Source organism: Ooceraea biroi, chromosome 7 (genome assembly GCF_003672135.1).
Source record: "Ooceraea biroi isolate clonal line C1 chromosome 7, Obir_v5.4, whole genome shotgun sequence".
Classification (NCBI taxonomy): Eukaryota; Metazoa; Arthropoda; class Insecta; order Hymenoptera; family Formicidae; genus Ooceraea; species Ooceraea biroi.
Window position 1 is genome coordinate 12,808,638 of NC_039512.1, and position 22,843 is coordinate 12,831,480.

At 36.9% G+C, this 22,843-nt stretch overlaps 5 protein-coding genes across 12 annotated transcripts; 2 read left to right on the top strand and 3 right to left on the bottom strand.

Moving 5' to 3' along the window:
• The first annotated feature begins 140 nt into the window (after positions 1 to 140).
• On the top strand, positions 141 to 3,548 carry LOC105279706 (SUMO-activating enzyme subunit 2). The gene is made up of 8 exons (XM_011339646.3): positions 141 to 499; positions 697 to 851; positions 931 to 1,218; positions 1,306 to 1,373; positions 1,601 to 1,819; positions 1,894 to 2,151; positions 2,224 to 2,819; positions 2,935 to 3,548. Exons 1-8 carry the CDS (start codon positions 356 to 358, stop codon positions 3,157 to 3,159), a joined length of 1,953 nt encoding a protein of 650 aa, XP_011337948.1. The 5' UTR covers positions 141 to 355; the 3' UTR covers positions 3,160 to 3,548.
• A 142-nt stretch (positions 3,549 to 3,690) lies between these two features.
• LOC105279708 (carbohydrate sulfotransferase 11) lies at positions 3,691 to 6,152 on the bottom strand. Its single transcript, XM_011339647.3, has 5 exons — positions 5,711 to 6,152; positions 5,191 to 5,387; positions 4,843 to 4,962; positions 4,600 to 4,743; positions 3,691 to 4,481 (listed from the first exon to the last, which is right to left on the bottom strand). Exons 1-5 carry the CDS (start codon positions 6,017 to 6,019, stop codon positions 4,100 to 4,102), a joined length of 1,152 nt encoding a protein of 383 aa, XP_011337949.2. The 5' UTR covers positions 6,020 to 6,152; the 3' UTR covers positions 3,691 to 4,099.
• Positions 6,153 to 6,272: 120 nt separating this feature from the next.
• LOC105279709 (YTH domain-containing protein 1) lies at positions 6,273 to 10,656 on the bottom strand. 5 transcript variants are annotated; one of them, XM_011339654.3, is made up of 7 exons: positions 10,465 to 10,656; positions 9,255 to 9,630; positions 8,707 to 8,923; positions 8,341 to 8,545; positions 7,929 to 8,196; positions 7,637 to 7,783; positions 7,199 to 7,373 (listed from the first exon to the last, which is right to left on the bottom strand). In XM_011339654.3, the coding sequence occupies exons 2-7, from the start codon at positions 9,596 to 9,598 to the stop codon at positions 7,199 to 7,201; spliced, it is 1,356 nt and encodes a 451-aa protein (XP_011337956.1). In that variant the 5' UTR covers positions 9,599 to 9,630; positions 10,465 to 10,656. The 5 variants fall into 5 exon arrangements, with proteins under 5 accessions (XP_026827170.1, XP_011337956.1, XP_011337955.1 ...); XM_011339653.3 differs by having other exon boundaries at positions 9,255 to 10,073; XM_011339650.3 differs by having other exon boundaries at positions 9,255 to 10,073; positions 10,147 to 10,656.
• A 57-nt stretch (positions 10,657 to 10,713) lies between these two features.
• LOC105279710 (GPI mannosyltransferase 4) lies at positions 10,714 to 14,704 on the top strand. Of its 2 annotated transcripts, XM_011339656.2 has the most exons (6): positions 10,714 to 10,801; positions 10,875 to 11,063; positions 11,419 to 11,590; positions 11,656 to 12,056; positions 12,242 to 12,780; positions 12,844 to 14,704. In XM_011339656.2, the coding sequence occupies exons 2-6, from the start codon at positions 11,052 to 11,054 to the stop codon at positions 13,772 to 13,774; spliced, it is 2,055 nt and encodes a 684-aa protein (XP_011337958.1). In that variant the 5' UTR covers positions 10,714 to 10,801; positions 10,875 to 11,051; the 3' UTR covers positions 13,775 to 14,704. The 2 variants fall into 2 exon arrangements, with proteins under 2 accessions (XP_011337958.1, XP_011337957.1); XM_011339655.3 differs by lacking the exon at positions 10,714 to 10,801 and having other exon boundaries at positions 10,820 to 11,063.
• LOC105279705 (histone deacetylase 6) lies at positions 14,176 to 22,674 on the bottom strand. 3 transcript variants are annotated; one of them, XM_020031813.2, is made up of 19 exons: positions 22,394 to 22,674; positions 21,864 to 22,028; positions 21,318 to 21,737; positions 21,030 to 21,127; positions 20,673 to 20,846; positions 20,275 to 20,467; positions 20,003 to 20,062; positions 19,635 to 19,724; positions 19,444 to 19,550; positions 19,181 to 19,324; positions 18,866 to 18,972; positions 18,498 to 18,667; positions 17,927 to 18,267; positions 17,652 to 17,847; positions 17,272 to 17,401; positions 16,509 to 17,078; positions 16,245 to 16,408; positions 15,664 to 15,951; positions 14,176 to 15,538 (listed from the first exon to the last, which is right to left on the bottom strand). In XM_020031813.2, the coding sequence occupies exons 1-19, from the start codon at positions 22,394 to 22,396 to the stop codon at positions 15,449 to 15,451; spliced, it is 3,510 nt and encodes a 1,169-aa protein (XP_019887372.1). In that variant the 5' UTR covers positions 22,397 to 22,674; the 3' UTR covers positions 14,176 to 15,448. The 3 variants fall into 3 exon arrangements, with proteins under 3 accessions (XP_019887372.1, XP_011337947.1, XP_011337946.1); XM_011339645.3 differs by lacking the exon at positions 20,003 to 20,062 and adding an exon at positions 20,110 to 20,169 and having other exon boundaries at positions 22,251 to 22,674; XM_011339644.3 differs by lacking the exon at positions 20,003 to 20,062 and adding an exon at positions 20,110 to 20,169 and having other exon boundaries at positions 22,394 to 22,673.
• Between the last annotated feature and the right edge of the window lie 169 nt (positions 22,675 to 22,843).

The following is a 22,843-nucleotide window of genomic DNA, read 5'->3' on the forward strand; positions in this document are numbered from 1 at the left end:
AATCACATGTCTCAAGGTGCCGTTTCATGCAGCGAAATAATCGCCGCGAGTGAAGGTCACGTGATCATTCGCTGTTCTCTAGCGAGTAATCGCTGTTCGCTGAAAAGTATATTTCCCCTTCCATGTGTATAAGTTCTATGGCTGAATGCCGGCCGCCGCCGCGCCGCGAAGCAGTTTATTCAGTGATTTCGAAGGGGATAGTTGTCAGGTGCACAACGGTTGTTCCGAGTTTTCTTTTTTTCAACTTGTTATTTCGTATTTTGTATTTCACTCATTTTTGCAATTGGCCGTATCGAACCTGAAAGGGATCGGGTGCCATTAAACACTAAGAAGAAGCAGAAGTTTATTCAGCAACATGGCAGCGGTTATAAGTGGAGTGTTCCGTGAGGAACTGCGAGACACGATTTTAAGCAGTAAAGTGCTTGTCGTGGGCGCCGGCGGCATCGGTTGCGAGATCTTGAAAAACCTTGTTATGTCAGGATTCACAAACATCGAGATTGTGAGTACATAATTTTACCGATGATTGACATAACCTCATTTTTACGTGTTTATACGCTTAACAAGCGTCTGTTCTTGTATGTTTTAGTTTTGTATATTTTGTTCTCTATATGTTTTGATCTATATTCGCAATTCTTTTAAGATTTATACGTATATACATTAGCAAGATAAAATTCTTAAGTAGTTTCTCTTTTCTAGATCGATTTGGATACGATTGATGTGAGCAACTTAAATAGACAATTCCTATTCCAAAAGAAGCATGTAGGAAAATCGAAAGCTAGTGTAGCATGCGAAACAGCATTAACATTCAATCCAGATGCCAAAGTGATACATTATCATGACAGTATTACATCGTAAGTTTATTTGGCTTCTTATGCTTAGTTATATGCATATATTCAACGTCCTAAAATTTTTGTTTTAATGTCTTTGTAGACCAGACTTTGGCTTGACCTTCTTCAAGAGGTTTACAGTGGTTTTAAATGCCCTGGACAATAGGGCAGCCAGGAATCATGTGAATCGCATGTGCTTAGCAGCCGATGTACCATTAATTGAATCTGGTACTGCAGGTTACGAGGGTCAAGTTGAACTCATTAAGAAAGGTCTGAGCCAGTGCTACGAGTGTACACCGAAGGCTGCACAAAAGACCTTTCCCGGCTGTACTATTCGCAACACACCAAGTGAGCCTATCCACTGTATAGTGTGGGCCAAGCACCTCTTCAAGTAATTATTTTAACACAGTTTGTATTAAGATTAAAATATTTTACGTTATACAAGAGGCTATATCTTATAATTATTCATGCATTACAGTCAACTGTTTGGAGAGGAAGATCCCGATCAAGATGTTTCTCCAGACACAGCAGATCCTGAAGCAGCTGGTAACATAAATTACTATATCGTAATGTTTCATTAATTTACACACATGTATAGCATAATATTGATATTTGAATATTTCATTTTTTAGATTGTGAACATTCAGTTATTAACTAATTAACTGATTAATGTCTTATTGATTTTGTTTGATTATTTTCACAATTAATTCAAGATATTCTGTGAATAATCACGTAAAATATAGACAAGATATTTCTACATTTTAATTTTACAGACACAGCAGGGGATGGAGCTTTGCAGGCCGAGTCCAACGACAAAGGCAATATTGACAGAGTTTCTACGCGAGTTTGGGCCCAGTCTTGCAACTACGATTCAGAAAAGTTATTCGTGAAGCTATTCCATGATGATATCAAGTATCTGTTAAGTATGGACAACCTGTGGAAGAAGCGCAGACCTCCAGTGCCATTGGACTGGAGGGAGTTACCAGATGGAGGTTTGTCTTACAGACGTGGCACCATCAGCCAATTTTCTTACCAGAGTTTATAATGTCTTTTGCTTTTTTTTAAGTGGCGGGATGCAGTAAAGAGATCAGTCAGCCAGGATTAAAGGATCAACAACGCTGGAGCATTTCCAAGTGCGGCAACATTTTTGCAGATTCAGTGAAGAGTCTGAGCCAGGTGTTGAAAGCTTCCCAGGAGAAGTCGCCGAGTAATCATCTGGTTTGGGACAAGGACGATCAACACGCCATGGATTTCGTTGCCGCGTGCGCCAACATTCGCGCACACATCTTTGGGATTCCTCAAAAGACCCGATTCGACATTAAGTGTTAGTATCGATAACAAACACCTTAGTTGTCCCTGTTACATTTCATTTCTAAAATTGTTTTTCACTTTTCAGCAATGGCTGGTAATATAATCCCGGCGATCGCCACTACCAACGCTATAATCGCGGGCATGGTCGTTCTCCATGCTTTCCGAGTCCTCGAGAACAATTTGCAAGCCTGCAAATCTGTTTACTTGCGTCTAAAAATGAATCATCGTAATCAGCTGTTAGTGCCGGAGAAGGCGGTGAATCCGCCCAATCCAAAGTGTTACGTCTGCGCGCCGACTCCGCAAGCGGTGCTGGCGGTTGACACCTCTAGCATGACCATCAAAGAGCTGGAGGAATTGGTCCTGAAAAACAGACTGAACATGATCGCTCCTGATGTAATGATCGACGGTACTGGCGCTGTCGTCATCAGCAGTGAAGAGGGCGAGACGGAGGAAAACAACGATAAGAGATTGGAGGAACTTGGAATCAAGGATGGGACGATACTGAAAGTCGACGACTTCCAACAGAATTATTCGCTGACTGTCTTCGTGGTTTACCGAGAAAAACCAGGTCCAAAGGATGACAGTCCGCAATTCCTGATATTGGCAGACAAGGATGCTCTGCAGCCAAAGGAGGAGGAGGATGAAGAGATGATAGAGAAACCATCGACATCGAATGGCCGGGTAATTAACTGCTTTGAGAAACGTAGAGTATAAAAGTCCCTTTTGTTAATTTATTTTAAAAGTTATTTTTGTTAATTTCCTTGTATTGTATTACTTATCAAAAATTAACTTGCAGGATGTAAGCGAAGCATCGGATAAAAAGCGTAAGCACGAACCGGTGGAAGATGAGGTCGCTGTCAAGAGACGCAAGGTGGAAGAAGTGGACGATGGCGATGATATTTGTATCATCGACAACGAGGAGATGCCCCATAGTAACTCATCCGAATTGAAAAAATTAACGCCGAGAAAACGGAAGCCTTCCGAAGACACCGATTGCTTGATAGTTTGCGACGATAAGTAAGCGATTAACTGCGAGAGCGAGATACGATCTTAGATTCGCGACGAAAAACGAAAGAACTCGAACGCAAGCTAGGTTGAAGCTAAGTTGAAGATAAGAAATAAAAAACATAATTTTAAAAAGGATCTGGAGTAAAGTAAGCAGAAAGAAAAACAATCTTTGGAATATTTGATCTTAAGATTGTTAGATATAAGGATTAAAGAACGTGAAAATTCCTCAAAGTGTAGGTTTAAACTGAAGGATGTCTTCAAAAAATATTATTAAATTTTTTAAACACACAATTCTCTCTATCAGAAACTCTTAATGTGAAGAGAAAGCGTCCGGGATCATATAATACATCATGATATATTAAGATTTAATTACAAGAAAATAAAGCTTTCTTGGTTGTATTAGTTCTGTGTTGTCTCGCGATTGATATAGGAATTAATTTAATTTTGTATATGGATCAATGCAGCTATGTATGTATCCCGTACGTAATACTATTCATACAATTACTGTTATCCATTACTTTGATTATTATATAAAAACGCATACTTTTTCTTTACATTGTTTAAGACGTTAACATCCATCTATCATAAGAACATATTATGTCCATAATCATTTAAATAACTAAGAACTATAAATAATAAAAATTACTAATTAAAATTAAGTTTATTAATAATCTTACAAAAAATTACTCATTTTTACATAATTACATAATTACATTAAAATAGCTTTTTCTGAACACATTACAAGGACACAATAAATTTATATTTTTATTTATATCTCTTGATCATAATTTTATAGAATTTACAGAAACGAATAGAAGATTTGCCCGAATTCAATCGACATTTACTTTACGTTTAATTTATTATAAAAAGAAAATACACATTTTTTAACACTTTTAAAAAAAGCAAATGGTACTATATTTTATCATTCTCTTGTCTTCCACATCGGAATTAATTTACTTTTGTCTAGCGCAATGCAGATAGTCATCTATCTTGTAATTATACATCTCGAAGTCCATTTTATACCTCTCATGCAATCTCAGGACCATGTCGGTGGTCAAGCTGCCGAAATACTTGCACGTTACGTTAAAATCGGTGACTCCGTTATGAGTACGATGCAGTTTAGGCAAGTAAACCTCGTCTCCGTTCAATCTCAGCTTTGACAAAACATAATTCACTTCCTCAATGTCGTAATCATCCAGTTTTAGCACAAAGCTATAACTGACGTTGCAGACTGCACAGTGAGTGTAGTATTGACCCCAGTGATTGTCGTCGGTGTCCGGCGGTTGGTTCAGTAACCATACCAGGAACTCTCGGAAACTGGGTACCAGTTTCAATCTGCGGAAAACGAAAAAGAGAATTAATACTATTATATACACGAATTGTTTAAAAATATTTTTTAATAATTTAATAATATGTACAAAGCGGAAGGAAATGAATCACTCATTGCGTATACCTTCTGTTCGGGAAGAATATTCGCTGCAGAACGTTGCCACTCGATGTATTGAAATGGAAGAGTTGTGGTCTCGAGAGATAAAAGATCTCGCGAGCGTACAGCCATGCTTGTGCCGTGTACCTGCTGCTATCTTCAATACGGTCTCTGCAGATGATTTTGTATCAATTTTAAGAAAATCTATGTTGATTTAGTTAACAAGGAGATTGCGGAAATTAAATTTTGTGAAACGAGAACGCCAATTACCTGTACGACGAGACTAGCCGCTGAAAGGGATGCCTGACGACGAGCAATTTGAAGACGGTGTTATTGCTAGCAAGGCGATGCAGATCTTCCAAACTATTTGGCGATAGAGCGTCCACTTCTCTGCATTAATTGCATTCTCAGATTATTAACAATTAATTAAATATAATTTAAAAAAAAATTAAAAAATAAAATAAAAAGATATGGAAAACTGGTGTATAAGATGTGATGCATAAATGTATAGAGTGTGCATAGGCATAAATGCTAAAAATAAAATGAAGTAGATATACATCAAGTAAGAGTTAATTTGATTTGATAAATATATAATTAATCATGATGAATGTCAATCACCTGTATAAATATCGGCTAAAATATTGGCGGTTCATATCGGAGAATAATTTGACGAAACTGGTCGACGCGACTTTGTGGATCCAACAGTATAGTGATTTGTGTTTAGCACTGTATATGAAATGTCTTTTGATAGGACGAGTCCTCAGAGCGTACCTCGCGCAGATATGTGAAGTTTGTTGAAGCATAATCGTACTTTTCTGCGTGCAAGAATATTATAAATATACATAACATTTTTGAGAATAAGTATAAATATAATTGTATTTATCTTTTCAATATAACTGTAACACATGCTAAACTTGCATGAATATAACACTTTTTTCTATTAATTGTTGTTCTTTGATAATATAGTGATTAGTATTCTCTAGTAAATCAGTTTTTCTATTGTCTTTCTGTATTGTTTCACTTATATAGTATCAAAGTTACATATTTTCTGTTAATGTTTTATAAATTAATTTAATTAATCATAATTGATAGACTATGCGAGCACTTATTAGCCTTTAGTTTCTAAAATTGAGTATACCTGCAAAATTTTATCCTTGAAATTGTTTCTTCGCAGCGTACTGATCTCCGTTTCAACATTCTCCGTTTCAACATTCTCCTTAATTATTCTGCCTGCAATTGAAGTTTGCAACGAATTGATCTCTGTTTCAACATTTTTCTTAATTATTTTATCTGCAATTGAAGTGTGAAGCGTTGGCTGCTGATGTTTGGCCGATTGGCTTATTTCTCTCAAGAAGTAACTCTTCATAATAATGAGAATTAAACAAACAAAGAAATATAATGAGACACATAAGCCACGTTTATAAAATTGCGGTATGAGATGCGGCATGATTAATCAAGTAAATTAAGCGTTAGTAAGATTTGCGATACGTAAAATAATCCTGATCAGAACACGACTTGCAAATGTTACAAATATTTGTAAACAATATCACAAATTAATTCCTGATTAGCGTCAGAATAATGCCGCAATGTATTAAAATCTTTCCACTCTTCTGCCTTCTGCCAGGATATGCGCATCCGCTCGGAGTCGTCGGAGTATCTGTTATGCATGGGTGGGATGAGTGATAATCCTTATCATTTGTCGATTTCCTGACATCTTCCTTTATTCACCAAATATCTTTCTCCGAAAGTATTTCTAAAGTATCGAAACGAATATGCACGTCACGAGATCGAACAACGAGTTCAATATTTTTCGCGTACCTCATGTACCTTGAAAGTCTTGTTTACATACAATCACACATATGTATAAACACGTGGAATTATGAAATCAAACATTCGCCCTACTTAATGTATCTGAAAACATGATGAACCTTAAAATTCCTCGTAGAATTCGTCGATGATTATTGCATGCAAAACTGACGCGGTAATTCGGACACAAGACGCCCGAAAAGTATAGTAAGTGAAGAAAAAGAATGCATCAGATAGATTTTTTTTAGATTCATGAGATACTCTAATAGTTCTTGCGTTTTGTTTCTGATTGCGAAATTCACTGAAAGTATCACGGATTTCAATATACTCGATGGTACAAAACTTACTTAATTATGCCTACGTTAAGAACAGAAAGAATGTGCGTGAAATCGCGCTACGTTATGCAGCTTGATGAGTAATGATGATTAGACGCTGTTGAAACATGATTACAATCTTATGACAATGAGACATGATTAAACCCGTCGATTCCTCCAGTCCTCTCCCAGAGATTTCGGATTAATGAAACCTGGGATTTTATTTGCTTTTGGAAACGAAATTACTTTTAATATATTCTACAATTAAATTTGATTTTCAATAGATTTATGTACAATTCTGCCTAATTATTATACATCACATTAATTAATTACATCATCTCGTGTTTTAACAATATCGTTTAGAATACAAATCTCCTCAGATGAGAAACGATATGTTAATTTTATATTCTTGTCAACCTATCATTGATTGGATCATTGGACACAATGATGAGACTCGTCAATGATGAGGAATCGACGGATTAATAAGAGAACATTGCAGTCGATCCTTATCTACGATCTCTGTATCTGTGATGATCGCGGGAAGAACGGTGATCACTGTGTCGACTGTGGCGGCTAGCCGTCCTCCACAGGAACTCGTCTACGCTTCTTTCATAGCTGCGCTTCTCCAGTGCCGATGCTGTTGCACTGTAATCTGGAGGTAGTGGCAAACCATCATAATATCTAGAAAAAAAAACACGTTTTGGTAATATCTTGTAAACACTTTTCTTTAACAGGAGACAAGTGTTTGATTTTGCTTCAACACAAGTTGCTATTTAATTTAATTGTTTAATTTAATTATTATTTAATTTTATTCAATTTTAGCCAAAAAATTTGGCTGACTAAATTGGATGTCTGCAAAGAATCCATCTAAAATAAGGCATTAAATTATCAAAAAGAAAAGTATACATCAAGATGAGCACTTTCTGTGCAGTGAATATTCTCACCTTGGTGGTGGAGGTGGTGGAGGCAGAGTGTCATAGGGGTGCGGGCCGTAAGGCGGCAACGGAGGCAACTGATGTTGCATGGTGCGCATGTAATCCGCCACGTAAGCCTCCGCAACCGCTGCGACACCCAGTCCTGTCCCGTAACCCCTGGAAACAAATCGTCATCACTATCTAACAAAAAATCATACAATTTTTCAAAGTAAAATCCTTTTCACAGAATATCAGAGTTAGCAAATATTCATTGTACGATTTAAAAAAATGACACGTGTCACTCGGTATCGCATGATCGTACTTCGTGTACGGTGAATCTCCTCGGTTGAACCACGGCGTGTACCGATAGGAATGGTCCCTGGAACTCCTGTGATCACCCGCAACACCATGGGAACCCCTAGCGAGCGAGGCCAAGCGTGATCTCGAAGTTAGGAACAGTCTACGTCCTCGTCCGCCTCTCCGCAAGAATCTTGAGCTGCTTATGGGTCTCTTGTCGCGATAACGCGACGATTTGGTCACGTGTTTCCCCGCTTCCTTGGACTTTCGTAAGATCGGCGTCATCTCGATGCCTGCCGATAAATATTAAATTCGTTTATAACGTGTACGATTTATATATTCGTACAACATCAACTAAAATTATGTTTGGATAATTATCTTCACATGTTATATATAAAATTGATTCGAGATATGTCCACACATTTCTGCAAAGTTACCTTCGTCTTCCGGAAACAGTCTGCACAATTCCTCGGCGACTCTGGGCTCGATTTCTTGGCCGTCTCGGCCGATTTTGACCTGCTTGCCGTCGTTCCAGGGATTGTACAGGTGTAACGTAGCTGTAAACGGTAATTCCTTTCTGCATATCCAGTCGACCTTAAATACACCGCCTAATGCCTTTGCAGACAGGCCAGGAGGCAATACCTGAAACGCATTCAATCACTGCTTTATCTTTTTTATCAATGTAATTAATGAACACAACAACCAATCGAACTTGAAAGAAATCAGTTAAAACTGATTGTAATTTTTATACACTTCTTGAATATTTCATTGCAAAGTTATGTTTATGTTTCGCTAGCGCATACCCAAGAAACTGGACCGGCGTCTCTTCGTGATTCCGTACTGAGTCTCGCGAATCCAGCAAACTTGCCGGATTCTTTCACGGAAAATACCAGCAATACATTACGCGATTCTCTGTATGCTTGATTCAGATTCGCCTCGTTCTGTGGCAGCGTGCTCCATACACCCTTGGCCTTCGATAACGTTACATTCTCCGCATTGTTAGATTTGATGATGAAAAATCTGGTGGAAGAGACTTGAAAACATTTACATCAAATCTAGACAGTTTCATTGTCGATACGCGATCTTGAAAAATGCACTTCTACTATCATGCACAACATGTATTTGCCATAAAAAACGCTACAAGTAATCTGCATTGTAGTTAAATCCCACGATTGTGTTTTGTTATGTCTTAAACATAAATACTTGTTAAATTTCAAACGATGTGCATATCATACAGCTTCATTACTGAGACAATGAAATCCAACAATATGCTGGGTTGATTCTAAAGTAATTAAAAGAAAGTCAAATTAAGAAAGAACTTAATCGCTACTTATTGTTGTCCCCATCGAACCTTGCGTCTCTAAACAGGTAGTTCAACTTGGTGGTGTAGTCGTAGCTCTTGGTAGTGCCCTTGCTCTCCTTGGACCTAGCTCGTTTCGGTTCAGGACTAGACGACTTGGTTTCTCTGGACCTGCCCCGCTTGGTCCTGGTCCTCCTGCTTCGCTTGTTGTCGCCGCGTGACGACTTGCTGGAGACCGAGCTGATACTGGGGTGACTCGAGTCAGAATTGGAGCTGCTCGAGGAGACCTCACTGCGTGTGTCATACGTTTCGTCTGCTGCCAGCCTGAGCTCGTCGCCGTTGTCATTCTCGCCGCAGCTGAGATTCAGATTGTCGCCGTCGGTGTTGCTGCCCATAGTTAGCTACCCGTTGCAACGCCCGCGTTCCTCTGCAACGCAAACACACAGAGATGGGGTCTTATTACTGTGTCGCGGGCCGCGCGGGAGCGCATCACCAGGTGGAACGATGTATCGTAGCGTTTCTTGTACATCTTACGGTAACAATGCAGTAGCAAGGGACTATATAGTATACAGCAAGGATAGTTCAAGGGTCCCGAGTCGAGCGGAAAGTCCACACTGTCCCGGAGGTATTCGATTAAAGCCCCTACACGTGCCATAGCGGCGTCCAACTCTCTTACACCTAACACAAATCGAATGGGACACATGGCAACGACTCGACCGGGCTACAAACAAGTGGCCAGCCAGCGGTTTAGCCAGGATTCAAGCTAGGCTAGCTTTTTTTACAAACAGTCCTGGAGATGGCTGTGTGGCGATACAGCGACACATAGTTAGCTCCCACCGGGAAGGGGGAGTAGATTGCTCTATGAAGTCTCTGAAAGCACAGAGGAGGAGCGTTTTTTGAAGCTGCGAGCTGCCATGTCCTAGTTACTTTATCCTCTACGCACTTCTTCCGAAGGCGGAAGTCGGGATTACCGACAGATCTCTCCCGAAGTAACCGGAGTGATCGTTTTTGACTTTCGCCCGCGAACATGCTAAGAGTCTGTCGATCAAAAAACTTCCTTTTACTGGCTCTCTTTACTCTCGCCCTTAACTCGCGCGTACTTTAGTTAGCTAGGAAAGTTCGCCCGCGAAACGGTGGACCACTAAATAGACGAGATTCTCGTCGACATTTAGAATATTTCTCTCTCTCTCCCTCTCTCTTTTCTCCCGAAGTCTCTGCAATTTTTTGAACGAGTCCTCCCGAGGGCTCGGCACACACTTACGTGACACCCTTTGTCCCTTCACTGATACACACTTCACACCGAAACACGCTCGGGCATCGTCCCGCACGCGGTCTCACGCACACGCACGGCACGCGACTCACGCAAGTTTCTCGGATCTTACATGCGAAAGCGAATTTGGAAAGATCCACCAAGAGCACAGTGAATAAACGTAAACAATTGCTCGCGGGCGGTTCACGCACAAGTTACGACGTCCATTTTGTGACGTGTACTCGAGAATCAATAGCAAGTAGAGATTTTGCAACGTTCGAGCAATCGATATTCGAGTGGAAGATTGTTCAACTTTTGTTCAACTGGATTTTTAATTTGATTAATTTCGGTAATGGTATTTCCATATCTATTTTCTTTCTTTTTTTGCATCGAAGCTCATTATTGAACCTGAACTTTTCTAGAGACAAACTAGGGACAAATTTTACCTAGAAAACAAATTTGTCGTTTCAAGTTTGTTTACATTGGTTTACATTATGCCGTATAAAGATGGTGGTTATGGTTGTTCTTGGAAATGTTAAACAGTTGCTGAGGTTAAATTACGATAAATTTGTTTTACAAAGAATAATTTTTACAAAAATATGTCATTAAAGGTAAGTTTTAAATATCTTCTTAATACTAATATTTTTCTCATAATTTATTATTTTATTCATTATTAAAGTGTAAATTACGTATATATTATCAAATTATATAAATTTTTTATATATTTATGTGAGTATTTCTATATTTTTATTACTTTATTTAATTTATTTTCTCATGTTGCGTATATTTGTCGTTATCCATTTATATTTTTAAAAGTTCATGCATGTACAGTCTCTTAACTCTTATTCCTATTCGTCTCTATTAAAATTATTAAAAACTATCATCTATTAAAAAATTTATTAATGTATATTTATACATAACATAATTATTCCTACATGTATGTACTACATAATTCTTATTTATCAGCACAAAAACGAGTATCGCAGATCCATTGACGAGTATCAGTCTGCAAACCCTATACGTCGCAAGATTGGTCTGTACTGGATCCTAGCTGCACTAAGAATAACTCTTACTCTCGCTCCGCAGACAGGCTACATCCATCCGGACGAATTCTTTCAGTCCATCGAAGTTGTCTCTGGTAAGTCACCGTTTTTTCACTCCTCAATGTTTTCGTTTTCGAAAATTCTTTTACGTCTCTTACAGGAGAGCATTTCGATATCGACGTCTACAAACCATGGGAATTCAACACTACTTTTCCCGTACGCACTGCGTTTATTCCTCAACTCGTCGTTGGTCTGCCTTACGTGGTTCTCAAGATGCTGTCTCCGTACACGTTTCACCTATTCGGGCTGTCGCTGAAAACTCCGTATTTCTTCGTGATCTTCCCACGACTCTTCATGTGCGCGCTCTCCTTCCTGTCGGATTACTTTCTTTACAAGATCTGCTGCATGTACGGGCAGAACTACAGAGTCAGACTCGTGACATATGCCAGCTCTTATATCATGCTCACATACGCCACCCGTATACTGTCCAATTCCATCGAACTGGTGCTGACCGCTGCTCTGTTGTACCTCGTTTCCAAGTGCATGGTGTTTTCGGAGAAAGTATGTTTAGTTTTCTCTACAAAAAAAAATTGAACGACGCGAAGACGATCGATTACTCGAAGAAAGATAGTTGACGGATTCATATTTTTTCTTGTGTATAATTAATCAAGAACTTTCGGTATTTTATTATACCGTTATCAACATGCACACACTGTTTTAATAATTTTGTAATTGTCACATATCAGGTCGTGCTTCAGAACGATTACATCTCCAAGAAGTACAGCGAAGCGACGAGCGGAACGGAGCGACTTAAGTATTACAAGCTCAGGGCTTTGTTGCCCTCGCACTCGCTGAACCACTGCTTCAAACTGGCGACGATAACGGTGATAGGGATATTCAATAGACCGACTTTCGTCGCGTTCGCTCTCGCTCCCATCTTCTTCTGGCTGCAAAGAGGTCTAGGTTCGAAGAGCGTCAGCTTGGTGGACTTCCACATCCGGATCTTCATCTTCATCCTCTACGGGCTGCCAGTCGCACTGTTCTTTATTCTAGTCGATAGTTTCTATTACGGATATCTAACGATGGGGGAGATAGGTCAATTGGAAGTCGGAATAAACAATTTCGTGGTGACGCCGGTTAATTTCATCAAGTACAATATCGATACAAAGAATTTGCAGACGCACGGACTGCATCCTCGTTTCCTGCACTTCCTGCTGAATGTTCCGCTGCTGTTCAGCATCCTGGGACTCATCGGACTGCTCACGTTCGTCAAAATGGTGTACAGGTGAGTCAACATCACGCGAATTTTCTTTGTAATGAAATGACTAATTTCAACATTTATTTTCAGAGGAATAACGGCGCAATGGCTGCGTCTGCCACGTCTGCAGAGTATCGTGGGCCTGATGACGACCGCGTTCATCGTTCCGGTTGCCTTGCTGTCCCTTTTTCCGCATCAGGAACCGCGTTTCATAATCCCGGTGCTCTTTCCGCTGGTGTTCCTCTACGCGCCCGAGCTGAATCAAGTTCCCAGCCTAGATATCGTTCAGAGGGCATCGTTCAACGACGACAGTGATGTCGGCGAGTCTAGCAGTTCCACCGAAACGAAAAGGCACAAGTCCAGGAAACTGGTGCTGTGGTACATCAGCAATCTGCTGCTAGCCTTCTTCTATGCCTTCGCGCATCAGGGTGGAATCCTCCCGCTGACGTTCCACGTCGCCACGGAGTTGGCGGCCAAGCCGTACCTTACCAACGTGCATCTGTACACTTCGTATAGCTACTCGATGCCCACCGCGTTGCTGCAGCTGCGCAACACTCGTAAGGTCTACCGCAGCGGCAATCACAAGTACAAGTTGACGCAGGACTTTCACCTGTACGAGCAAGGCTCCAAACCCTTACCGCAGGTGTTCAACAGCATCGCCAGAAGCGTCAGGGACTGCGAGGAGAAGTTCGCTGTGAAGAAGATCCCTTACAGACTGTACTACGCGTTACCGGCTTCCGCGATGGACGAACTCGCGAGGCTGTCCAACAGCTCGCAGTCTAGGCAGTTTGGGTTTCACATAGTCAAGGCCTTCTACCCTCACATCTCTGTGGAAAGACTGCCGTTAGTGCAACCGGTCGAGAGACTGGGAAACTTGTTTAGTCGACAGAATGACGGTATTTTTAGCAGTTTCGTTAAAGCTGTAGAGGACGTTCGCGAATATATCGAACAGTTCAAGTTGCTATTGTTGAGAATCGAATACTTTGTGCCTAAGACAAAAAGAAGTAAAAATAACAGATGAATATAAGGTGGAGAAATAGCGAATAATTGAAAAAAATGATATTTCTACATTCCTATTCCTAAGATAATAATAGAATATATAATAATAAGATAATAAAATCTAGTCAAAGAGCGAAAAAAAAGACAGATATAAAGTGGCTAACTGACTTGTTAAAATATTACTAGAGACTGTTGCAGTATTCAATGTAAACAATACAGCGAAAAAGGATGTTTCTATCAAACGTTTCAACGTGAGAAGTCATGATTTATTAAAGTTTTTATAATAGATTTTAATTGTATTAAATATCAAATATATACATAGAATATAATATATTAAGGATTCGGAAATTCACGGGAAATTAGTTACAAACTAATATATGTACAAACTTTTCATTTTTATTTCTTGTTATTTGTCTAGTTTTCTTTTTGGTAAGAGGTAGTACTTGTAAATACGATTTATTTTATTAAAGCTTATACGTATAAATATTCATTTTTCTCTCTTCTGTTAATACAAAAGGCGAATTGCTCCAGAATAATCTAAAGAGATGACAAAAATTTGATTACTTTAAAATAGAAATTATTAATTTTTATATATTCGGTGTTATAATTGGTACAGCAGGTTGTTCTTGAAAATAGGCAACTTTAGTTAGTTAATTTTTAATTTGATAAAGAATGAATTTTATTTTTTATTATACTTTAAAAGTATAAATATACATATATAAGCAAGAATAAGTTATATATCTTTTAATATATCTTATTAGAATTTTAATGAAAGATATTTTATATGTACTTTTACTTTAAAAGCGATTACGTGAAAGGTATTATTAATTTATAAAAGATTATAATAGATTATTAATTTATAATAATTAACATTTACGAGAACAACCTGTATACATACGTAATATGTCAGAAATACTATTGCACTATGATAATATAATTTAACATCATACAATAAAATGGAAATTTATATGAGGAAAATATAATTCTTTCCTAATATAATTATTGTTTAAGAGGTTTATTATTTTTAATCTATTTATTTTATATAGAAAAATATAGTTCACACGGTGCACCTGAAAAATTTCAGTAAAGAGTATTATTTAATAAATTAAGTAAGAAATTAATTATGGAAGAAATAAAGAGAAACTTCTCGTTTCTTACTAATTAATTAAGTGAGCTGCTGAATTTTTTCGGAACACCATACATTGTTCTACAATCAATAAAAGATATTTTTAGTTTAGTACAGTTAATATTTTCTAACCAAGTTAAATATAACAAATTATCTCAGTACATTTTTATAGTTTGATTTTTCAGCAATCTAGTTTACGCTGGATCATGTTTTTTTGTTTTTCATTTTTAAACTAGTATTTTTTGAATTTTTGAAGAATCGTTTTCCCACATGCAACATTACATATTGCAATTGCAGATTCAATACGTCACGTATTTAATCCCAATTTTTAAGTAAAAATTATCAAGATCAAGCCATGCTTTTAAAATTCTAATTTAACAAAAAATTAAAATCTCAAAAATATTTATAATTGAGCTATAATAACTTGAATTATTTGTACAATAGCATTTTGTGTTATTTATTAATGTGGTATTATATTATTTAGTAATCATTCTCCACCTTTAACTTTTTATTTGATCTCGCGGTATCTAAAGAATAAAAAAGATATGCCTTTTAATTCTTTTAGATTAATTAAGGCGTGTTTGTAATCTCGTTATAAGTCCAGGGAAGTTCTTCATTGAATTTGCTCTGATGAGCTGCGTTCCTTGCCGCATATAATCGCTAAAAACAGTAATCACCAATGTGAAAATTATTCAAAAGAAATTAAAAATTTAATAAACTTAGGCACATAATTTTTATGTTATTCTATTATTTGAGAATGAGCAATCTGAAGAAGAGATACTTACAGGATTATCAATGTAGGCCTCACAACCGTAGCACCAGACGGAAATATCACTAAAGCTGAGCGTGATAGGATGTTCAAACTCCGTTGCGTGTTGCATCGCGTGCTGATTTATGCTGCGAGCACAGTGCACAGTGTAACACTGCAGACAGATCCAGTTTTCCGCGGTGCTGCCGCACTCCACGCAGGGTGAAGTCACATCAATTCCACTCGGAGGAACCTCGTTTACCGTGAACAAGTGTGGACAGTCACGCAAAGGCACCACAGCAAACATTTCTCCCGCTGTCAGAGCCTGCGTAGCGCGAAAAGTTCTTTTATTCATTCATTCTCTTCATTTTTCATGGAAGAAATTGATTTATGCGAGATGAAAGATACATGAGGTGTATTATTAAAGTTACCAAGTTATTATTTTAATAATAATTTAGTAACTTTAATATTATTATCTAACAGTTATTATTTAATTTATTAATTTAAGTTATTAAAATAACAACTTAGTAATATTAAAATATAAAATGTATTATTAAAATTGTGTAAAGTATAAAACAACATTATACATAAATCTTATATAATACACGAAAATTTTACCTGTAGATTTTCAGAGAGATACTCTAGAAGATTCGCCGATTGCGTCTCACGCTGAAGAGATGCCGCATCCTCGTCGTCACGGTCTTCGCGGATACTGGAGTTTGCTTGCTGGGTGTTCCTCGACTGATTCGTCTCGTTTACGCATTTCTGTATATTTTGCGAAACTGAAAGTCAAATGTTAAAGTATAAAGCATATTATATTATGTTTATCTCGACCAAATATACCGTTTAAGAAAATTAATTTGTTAGGGATTTGTTATTTACCATCTGAGCTTTTCATCTCGCTCTTCGATCCAGGATTCTTCCTCTCGTCTGCCTCACTTTTCACTGTATCCAACTTGGAATTCTTAATCTTGATATTTTCTATCTCGTTCGTTAGCTTCAAGATCTCTTCGTCTGTCACTTGACTCAGATGATTCTTGTCTATCAAATTCAATTCTAGTTTCTCACTTTCGAGTCCTTCCAAGGCGATCTTCGATTCCGTACGCTTCGGTTTCTCCGCGTTTCTTTCTTCCTCAAGTTTATCAGGTGCCGTTCTCACTTTAGGAAGCAGCTTTTCTTTCGGCAATGACATTCCGTATTGCAGATTAGGCCAGAATTTCTTTTGCGTCTTCAGCACATTGTTGATAGAATTGACCGCACTGGGGCAAGGGATCAAACCAGGGTCCAGCATGGGCATAGGATCGCCCAGGAGAGCCTTGGTACACATTGTCATTGCATGCGAGATCGAGTTGATGTTGTAGCCCCCCTCGAGACTGAGAATTATACGACCATTGGCCAGGGATGAGAGCCAGTGAGTTAAATGGCCGTACATTTCTGGACTTACGTGACAACCTGATGGAAAATAAAAATTCCTAATAATTGAGAGATTTGAACATTCTTTGAAGATTGTTAAAACGCATATAATATACAATTATAACATAAAATATAAATTAATGTGTGCCTTATACAAGCATTTTATATGTAGGGCGACACATTCAATTTTTAAATAGCTGCGATAATTATATTTTTGATTTGTGCTACTTACCGCCAAGTGGATCGCCTACACAAGCATCGAATCCAGCGGAAACCAGAACTAATTCCGGATTAAACTGATAAGCTATAGGCATCACAACCTGTTGGAACGCTGCTATGTACTCGGCGTCTCCCATTCCCTTCTGCAAAATATTTAGAAAAAAGTAAATACACAATAATGTACACGATAGATTATCTCGTTCTGTTAGTCTATAAATATTCCCAAGGTACGAGAGTCGTTTGAAAATATATGAGATAGCGGCACCAATATCAAACTGACATGATAGTTGATATATATATATATATATATATTTTCTAAGGACTTATCAAATCCTCGTACTTCAAAGTTGAACAAAGTTCAACATTCGTGAAAATATATATCGCCTTATGTACCTTATTCCACGGTACGTTTACACTGAATCCCTCGCCCGCCTTCAAGCCGACACTTGTATAATTAGCTGCCTTGGAATTCGGAAAGAAGCTTCCATTATCGTAACGATGAACAGAGATATAAAGGACTCTCGGATCCTCTTCGAAGATATATTGCGTCCCGTTTCCATGATGCACATCCCAATCTACTATTAACACTCTGTAACACATTTTTATAATTTGTTGTTAATGCTACCAACTTTTTTTTGGCGATTATATAATCGAGGAGAGTGTTATACCTTTTTAAATGATAAAACTGTACAGCACATGCCGCAGCCACAGCCACGTTATTAAAGATACAAAAGCCGCACGCGGTGTTATCTCCAGCGTGGTGTCCTGGGGGTCTCACAATCGCCACTCCGGATTGGCTCCTCCTGTTCAGAACGTCATCCAATACTTGCAGAAGGGAGCCAGCGGACAGGCAAGCACTTGACCACGTTTCCGGATGAAAATAAACAGAATTGTATTCCGAAGCTAGCTTTTGTAATTCCTTGAGTTTTAATGTTGACGTCGTCTTCATGGCCTCGATATATTCCTTTGAATGTACTAACGATAATTCTTCTATCGTTGCACTCCTTCCCTTCGTGGAGAAAATGAAGGCAAAAATTACATCTTGGTTTCTCTGTTTTCTATTATTACGTGTAATACTCGTGTATTATTTTCTTTTGCATTAAATAAAGTAAAAAATTTATGTTAAATTGAATTCGAGATTCTTAAAAGCAAATTGAGATATATATATATTAATGTAATTTTCTATATAAAATTATATCTATTTTAATGATCGTATATAATTATCATGTAATGTTTTACTTGTAACAAGTGGCATCGTTCTAGCAAGCCATACTCTTCATGATTCTTATAAATGCTGGAGATCCGAGACGGCTTCTCTGGATGAGTATTGTCAGAAAAGTCACAATGCTTCTGCATCCTTTCGTCATACACGATGCACACTTTATGAGGCGCTTTATACAAGTTTGTAACTGTAAAAGAAAATTCAAGTTTTAATGAAATGTATGAACTTTCATAAAATAAAAAATTTTATTACAATATGTTTTAAAGAAAATTTTATTAAATATTAAATTATTTAAACTAATGTTCATGCATAGGTATTTCGTATAAGTATGCAATAAACAGTAAACAGAACATGTACAATGATTTATTTGAATTTTGTTACTTACATTGTATTAATTTGTCCAATTTTTTCTCCGTAGTATCCAAAACTTCCTTGCTCTGTATAGGGTAACAATTCCGAGTTTCATACTTTTCTGGTTTAACTTCGCTGCCCCTGGAATAAAGAATTAGAATTATGTTAATAATCATTAAATATTGTACTTGTTTTAATATACTGATACGTTAAAAATAATGAACATAAGTTTCAAGAAAAAATAGATCATAATATGTAGATGACAAAATTCTTTGATTTTTCTATTCATGCTATAAGAGATATTATGTTAATCGTATTATAACAATATTAGAGATTTACAGCTTCTTACTTGTACGTAACCATAACTATATGTCGATTGGCCATCTCCTCCTTGTTGTGCGTTACGCTGTTAATATTGTACGTATCTTGGTATTGATAACATTTCCAGTAAGGTTTATGCGCGTAGATTACATTTAAAATAGTCTCACGTATACTGAAATGAAAAACTTCATAAAGAGCAAATTCTTAATATCAAATTATAGCAATGATATTTATTTATGGATAATATTTGTGATTTACATAGTTATAACATGTAAATTTCTTAACGTTTACCTTGATGATGGCAAATCAAGTACTTGCAGAACAGGACATGGATCACGCAATAGAGTTCTTAAAGTTAATGCTGCGCTTTCCGCTAAAGACTTCAAGCAATAACCACCCTACATATGAAAATATTGCATTAAAAGTATTTAAATAACGTACAAGTAAAAATGGAGACGTACAATTCAGAGAAATGTTTTTACCTCTAAAATTACAGCAACTTTCCCGGCTGCCAAGCTTAACAATGATGATAGCAAGTGTGTATAACATGCCGGAGTTATCAACATCTCACCCTGTATTAATGCAAATATTATAATAATATTTATAAACACAATAATACATATTATAGCCCTTTTTTAAATAATTTAATAAGTTGTAAGAATCTTCCGAGCCTTTATAGAACAGCAAAATATGAAGAAAATGATGACATCATACGATACAATTTTATGTGATTTGTTTTAAGACAAGTTTATGTTAATATAAAAATATAGATATAATCATACAATCGATGGATGCACAGTGAATGAGTGTAAAGCAGCACATGATTATAAATAATAGAAAATATTTTAACCTTCTCGTCGCCGATCGCGGCATCAAACCCAGCGGAGACGAGAACGAGGTCTGGGCAAAACTGAGAAGAAAAGAAAAGAAGATAATTAAAGATATGCTGAAAATTACCTCTGGACAACCCAGAGCTGCATCGTAACCAGCTGACACTATCACCAGATCCGGTTGAAACTATAATAATACTATGTTAGTATTTCGATTAAAGGCACACTTCTATATCGATTTGTACAAATCAATCGATTACTGCAGTAAATACTATTATGATAAATATTGTACCTCATAAGCCATTGGCAACAAAACTTGTTGGAAAATTGCGATGTAATCAGCATTCGTCATGCCAGTTTTATTCAGAGGTATATTGAAATTATATCCTTCTCCAAGGTCTTCTCCAATGTAATGAAAGTCAGATTCTTTCAAATTTGGCCAAAATTCGCCGTATTCATAACGATGTATTGAAAAATAGACTACACTGTAAAAGATTTTAAAGAGTTAGAATCATATAATTACAAAAAGGTCTCAATTTCAATTTAATTACATTTAATCAAAACAATTCGTATAAAATATTTTTAGACGAGAATAAATTTCATTATTATATTCTGTTCTAATAAAATATATAAAACACATTTTTGAGAAAACTAATTAAAAACAATTTTTAAACAAGACAAAATACGTACCGTGGATCGTTATAGAACATTTGTTGCGTCGCCTGTCCATGGTGAACGTCCCAATCGACAATTAAAATCCTACTCGCCAAATTGGAGCTCAGAGCTTTCTCCGCTGCAAGAGCTACGTTGTTGAAGAAGCAGTAACCACAAAATTCTGATTTCATTGCATGATGACCTGGTGGTCTAAAAGAATTTGTGTAATATATTATTTGATCATATTTTAATGATAAAATGTGATGAATGAATAAGAGTTAAGATTAAATAAATCCAATTCTGGTGAAACTAGATTGTCGAAAAAAAGATTAACAAAATTAAATATCAACGTTGTTATTCCGAATACAGAATCTTTAAGCAATACTAGCTTACCTGACTATAGCCATGCCATTTTGCACCTCGTCTTTACAGATACTTTCTACCAAATTGATCGTCGAGCCTGCAGCTAATAAAGACAATCTGTACGTAGACTGTAAGCATAAAATAAACTCATGAAAAGATCCATATTTAATAATTCTATATTTTCATTCTTCAAAATTATATTCTATATTCAAAATATAACTTGATGTTACTTTCTTCACTATTCCATGTACTTTTATTATTATTTAAAAATAGCAGATTAACTGTTATCTGTTATTAATTAATTATGTCTATATGTACCGGGTGAACAAAGACGCAATCGTATTTAGAAGACAGCAATTCCAAATTCTCAGAATCTGTGCAGCCATCCGTCGCTTTCAGAATATCGATTTGCTTCTGGTTATGTTTCATCAGTATCTCGCTCTCTGTTGCCAGTCTTGATTCGATGAGTTTGCATCGCTGCACCAAGTCCAGTTCCTCGCACCTCTGCAAAACCCGCATAAATCTGGCTGGGCACTCGGGATAATTCGTATCCCAGAGACATTCATGCTCTGCCATGCTTCGGTCAAACACAAGACCGGTGTCCTTTCGTATTGTTTTGTATGCGTCAATTGTTCTCTGGTATATATCGCGTACAAAGCTGTTGCTGGGTTTTTTCTCCAGTAACTGTCGCTGCGCTGCCTCTCGCTTGGCAGCCAATAATGCAGCTGATGGACGCCCCTATTATGTTAGAATATTTATTAAAATATTGAATTGAAATAGTGGATTTTCATTAGAGATTCAGTAGTTTTTTTTCTAAATTTTTGTAATGTAGAAGTTTTAGTAACATAAATCATTAATATTTACATTTTTTGATTTTCCAGGCTTTTTTGTTTTCTTTGCTGCTGTGTACATGTTCATAACAGTTGTTTGGCACTTGCTGGAATTTTCGATTACCTTTATCAGCTCAATTTCGCTTTCCACTAGTTGTTTAGCAGCAGTAAATAAATCCGAGTTTGCTATGGATTCAGTCTGCAGAATTATATATTCTTAGCATATATTTTATAATAAACAAATTAGAATCATACTCCATAAATGGAACAATAATTAGTCAAGAAAGAGAAAATTTACAACAAAAAAGAAGCACAATTTTTTAATATGAAGAAAGGAGTGAATATTTTATATATTTTATGCTTATTTTTAGTACATGACGTTACATTACGAGCAATGTAATGCAATGCAAAACAACAGAACTGTTCATTGATGTGTAGGCGGTGAACAGGCAACCTATCCTTCTATAGATATGATACCCCTTCCTTTCAATGTTATCAGCTTGCTTTCAGCAGTCAGCGATAAGCGAACGTGCACAGAGATGTGCTGATGATAAGTATTCATACCATTTGCTCTGCCTGATGAGGATCTGATAAATGTTGGAAATCGTATACTTTTAAGTCAACATCGACACGAGAAGGAAAGACAAAGTATACGTGAAATTAATTTATCTCCGAGAAATTTAATCACGACGGTTGAATATTAAAGAGTCTTCTCTTCATTCACATCATTCTGTCTATTTTCTGTTTGTTGTTTATATCTACTGATGTCAATACCGTTTGATAAGAAACAGTGAACATACACCACGAACTGACAGGTGTAATGAAAAAATACAGTTGACGATGCTGTTATGTTAACAGGGCGGCTATTAGTCGAAATATCCCTATTTGAAATGTTATTAGATGAAAATTGAATATTACTAGATAAAACTGCAAGAATGACCAATGAGAATTGTCACACATATTCTGTTCTTCGGTAGCCAATCAAATTCGTTATTTTGTCCCTATAATTATAAC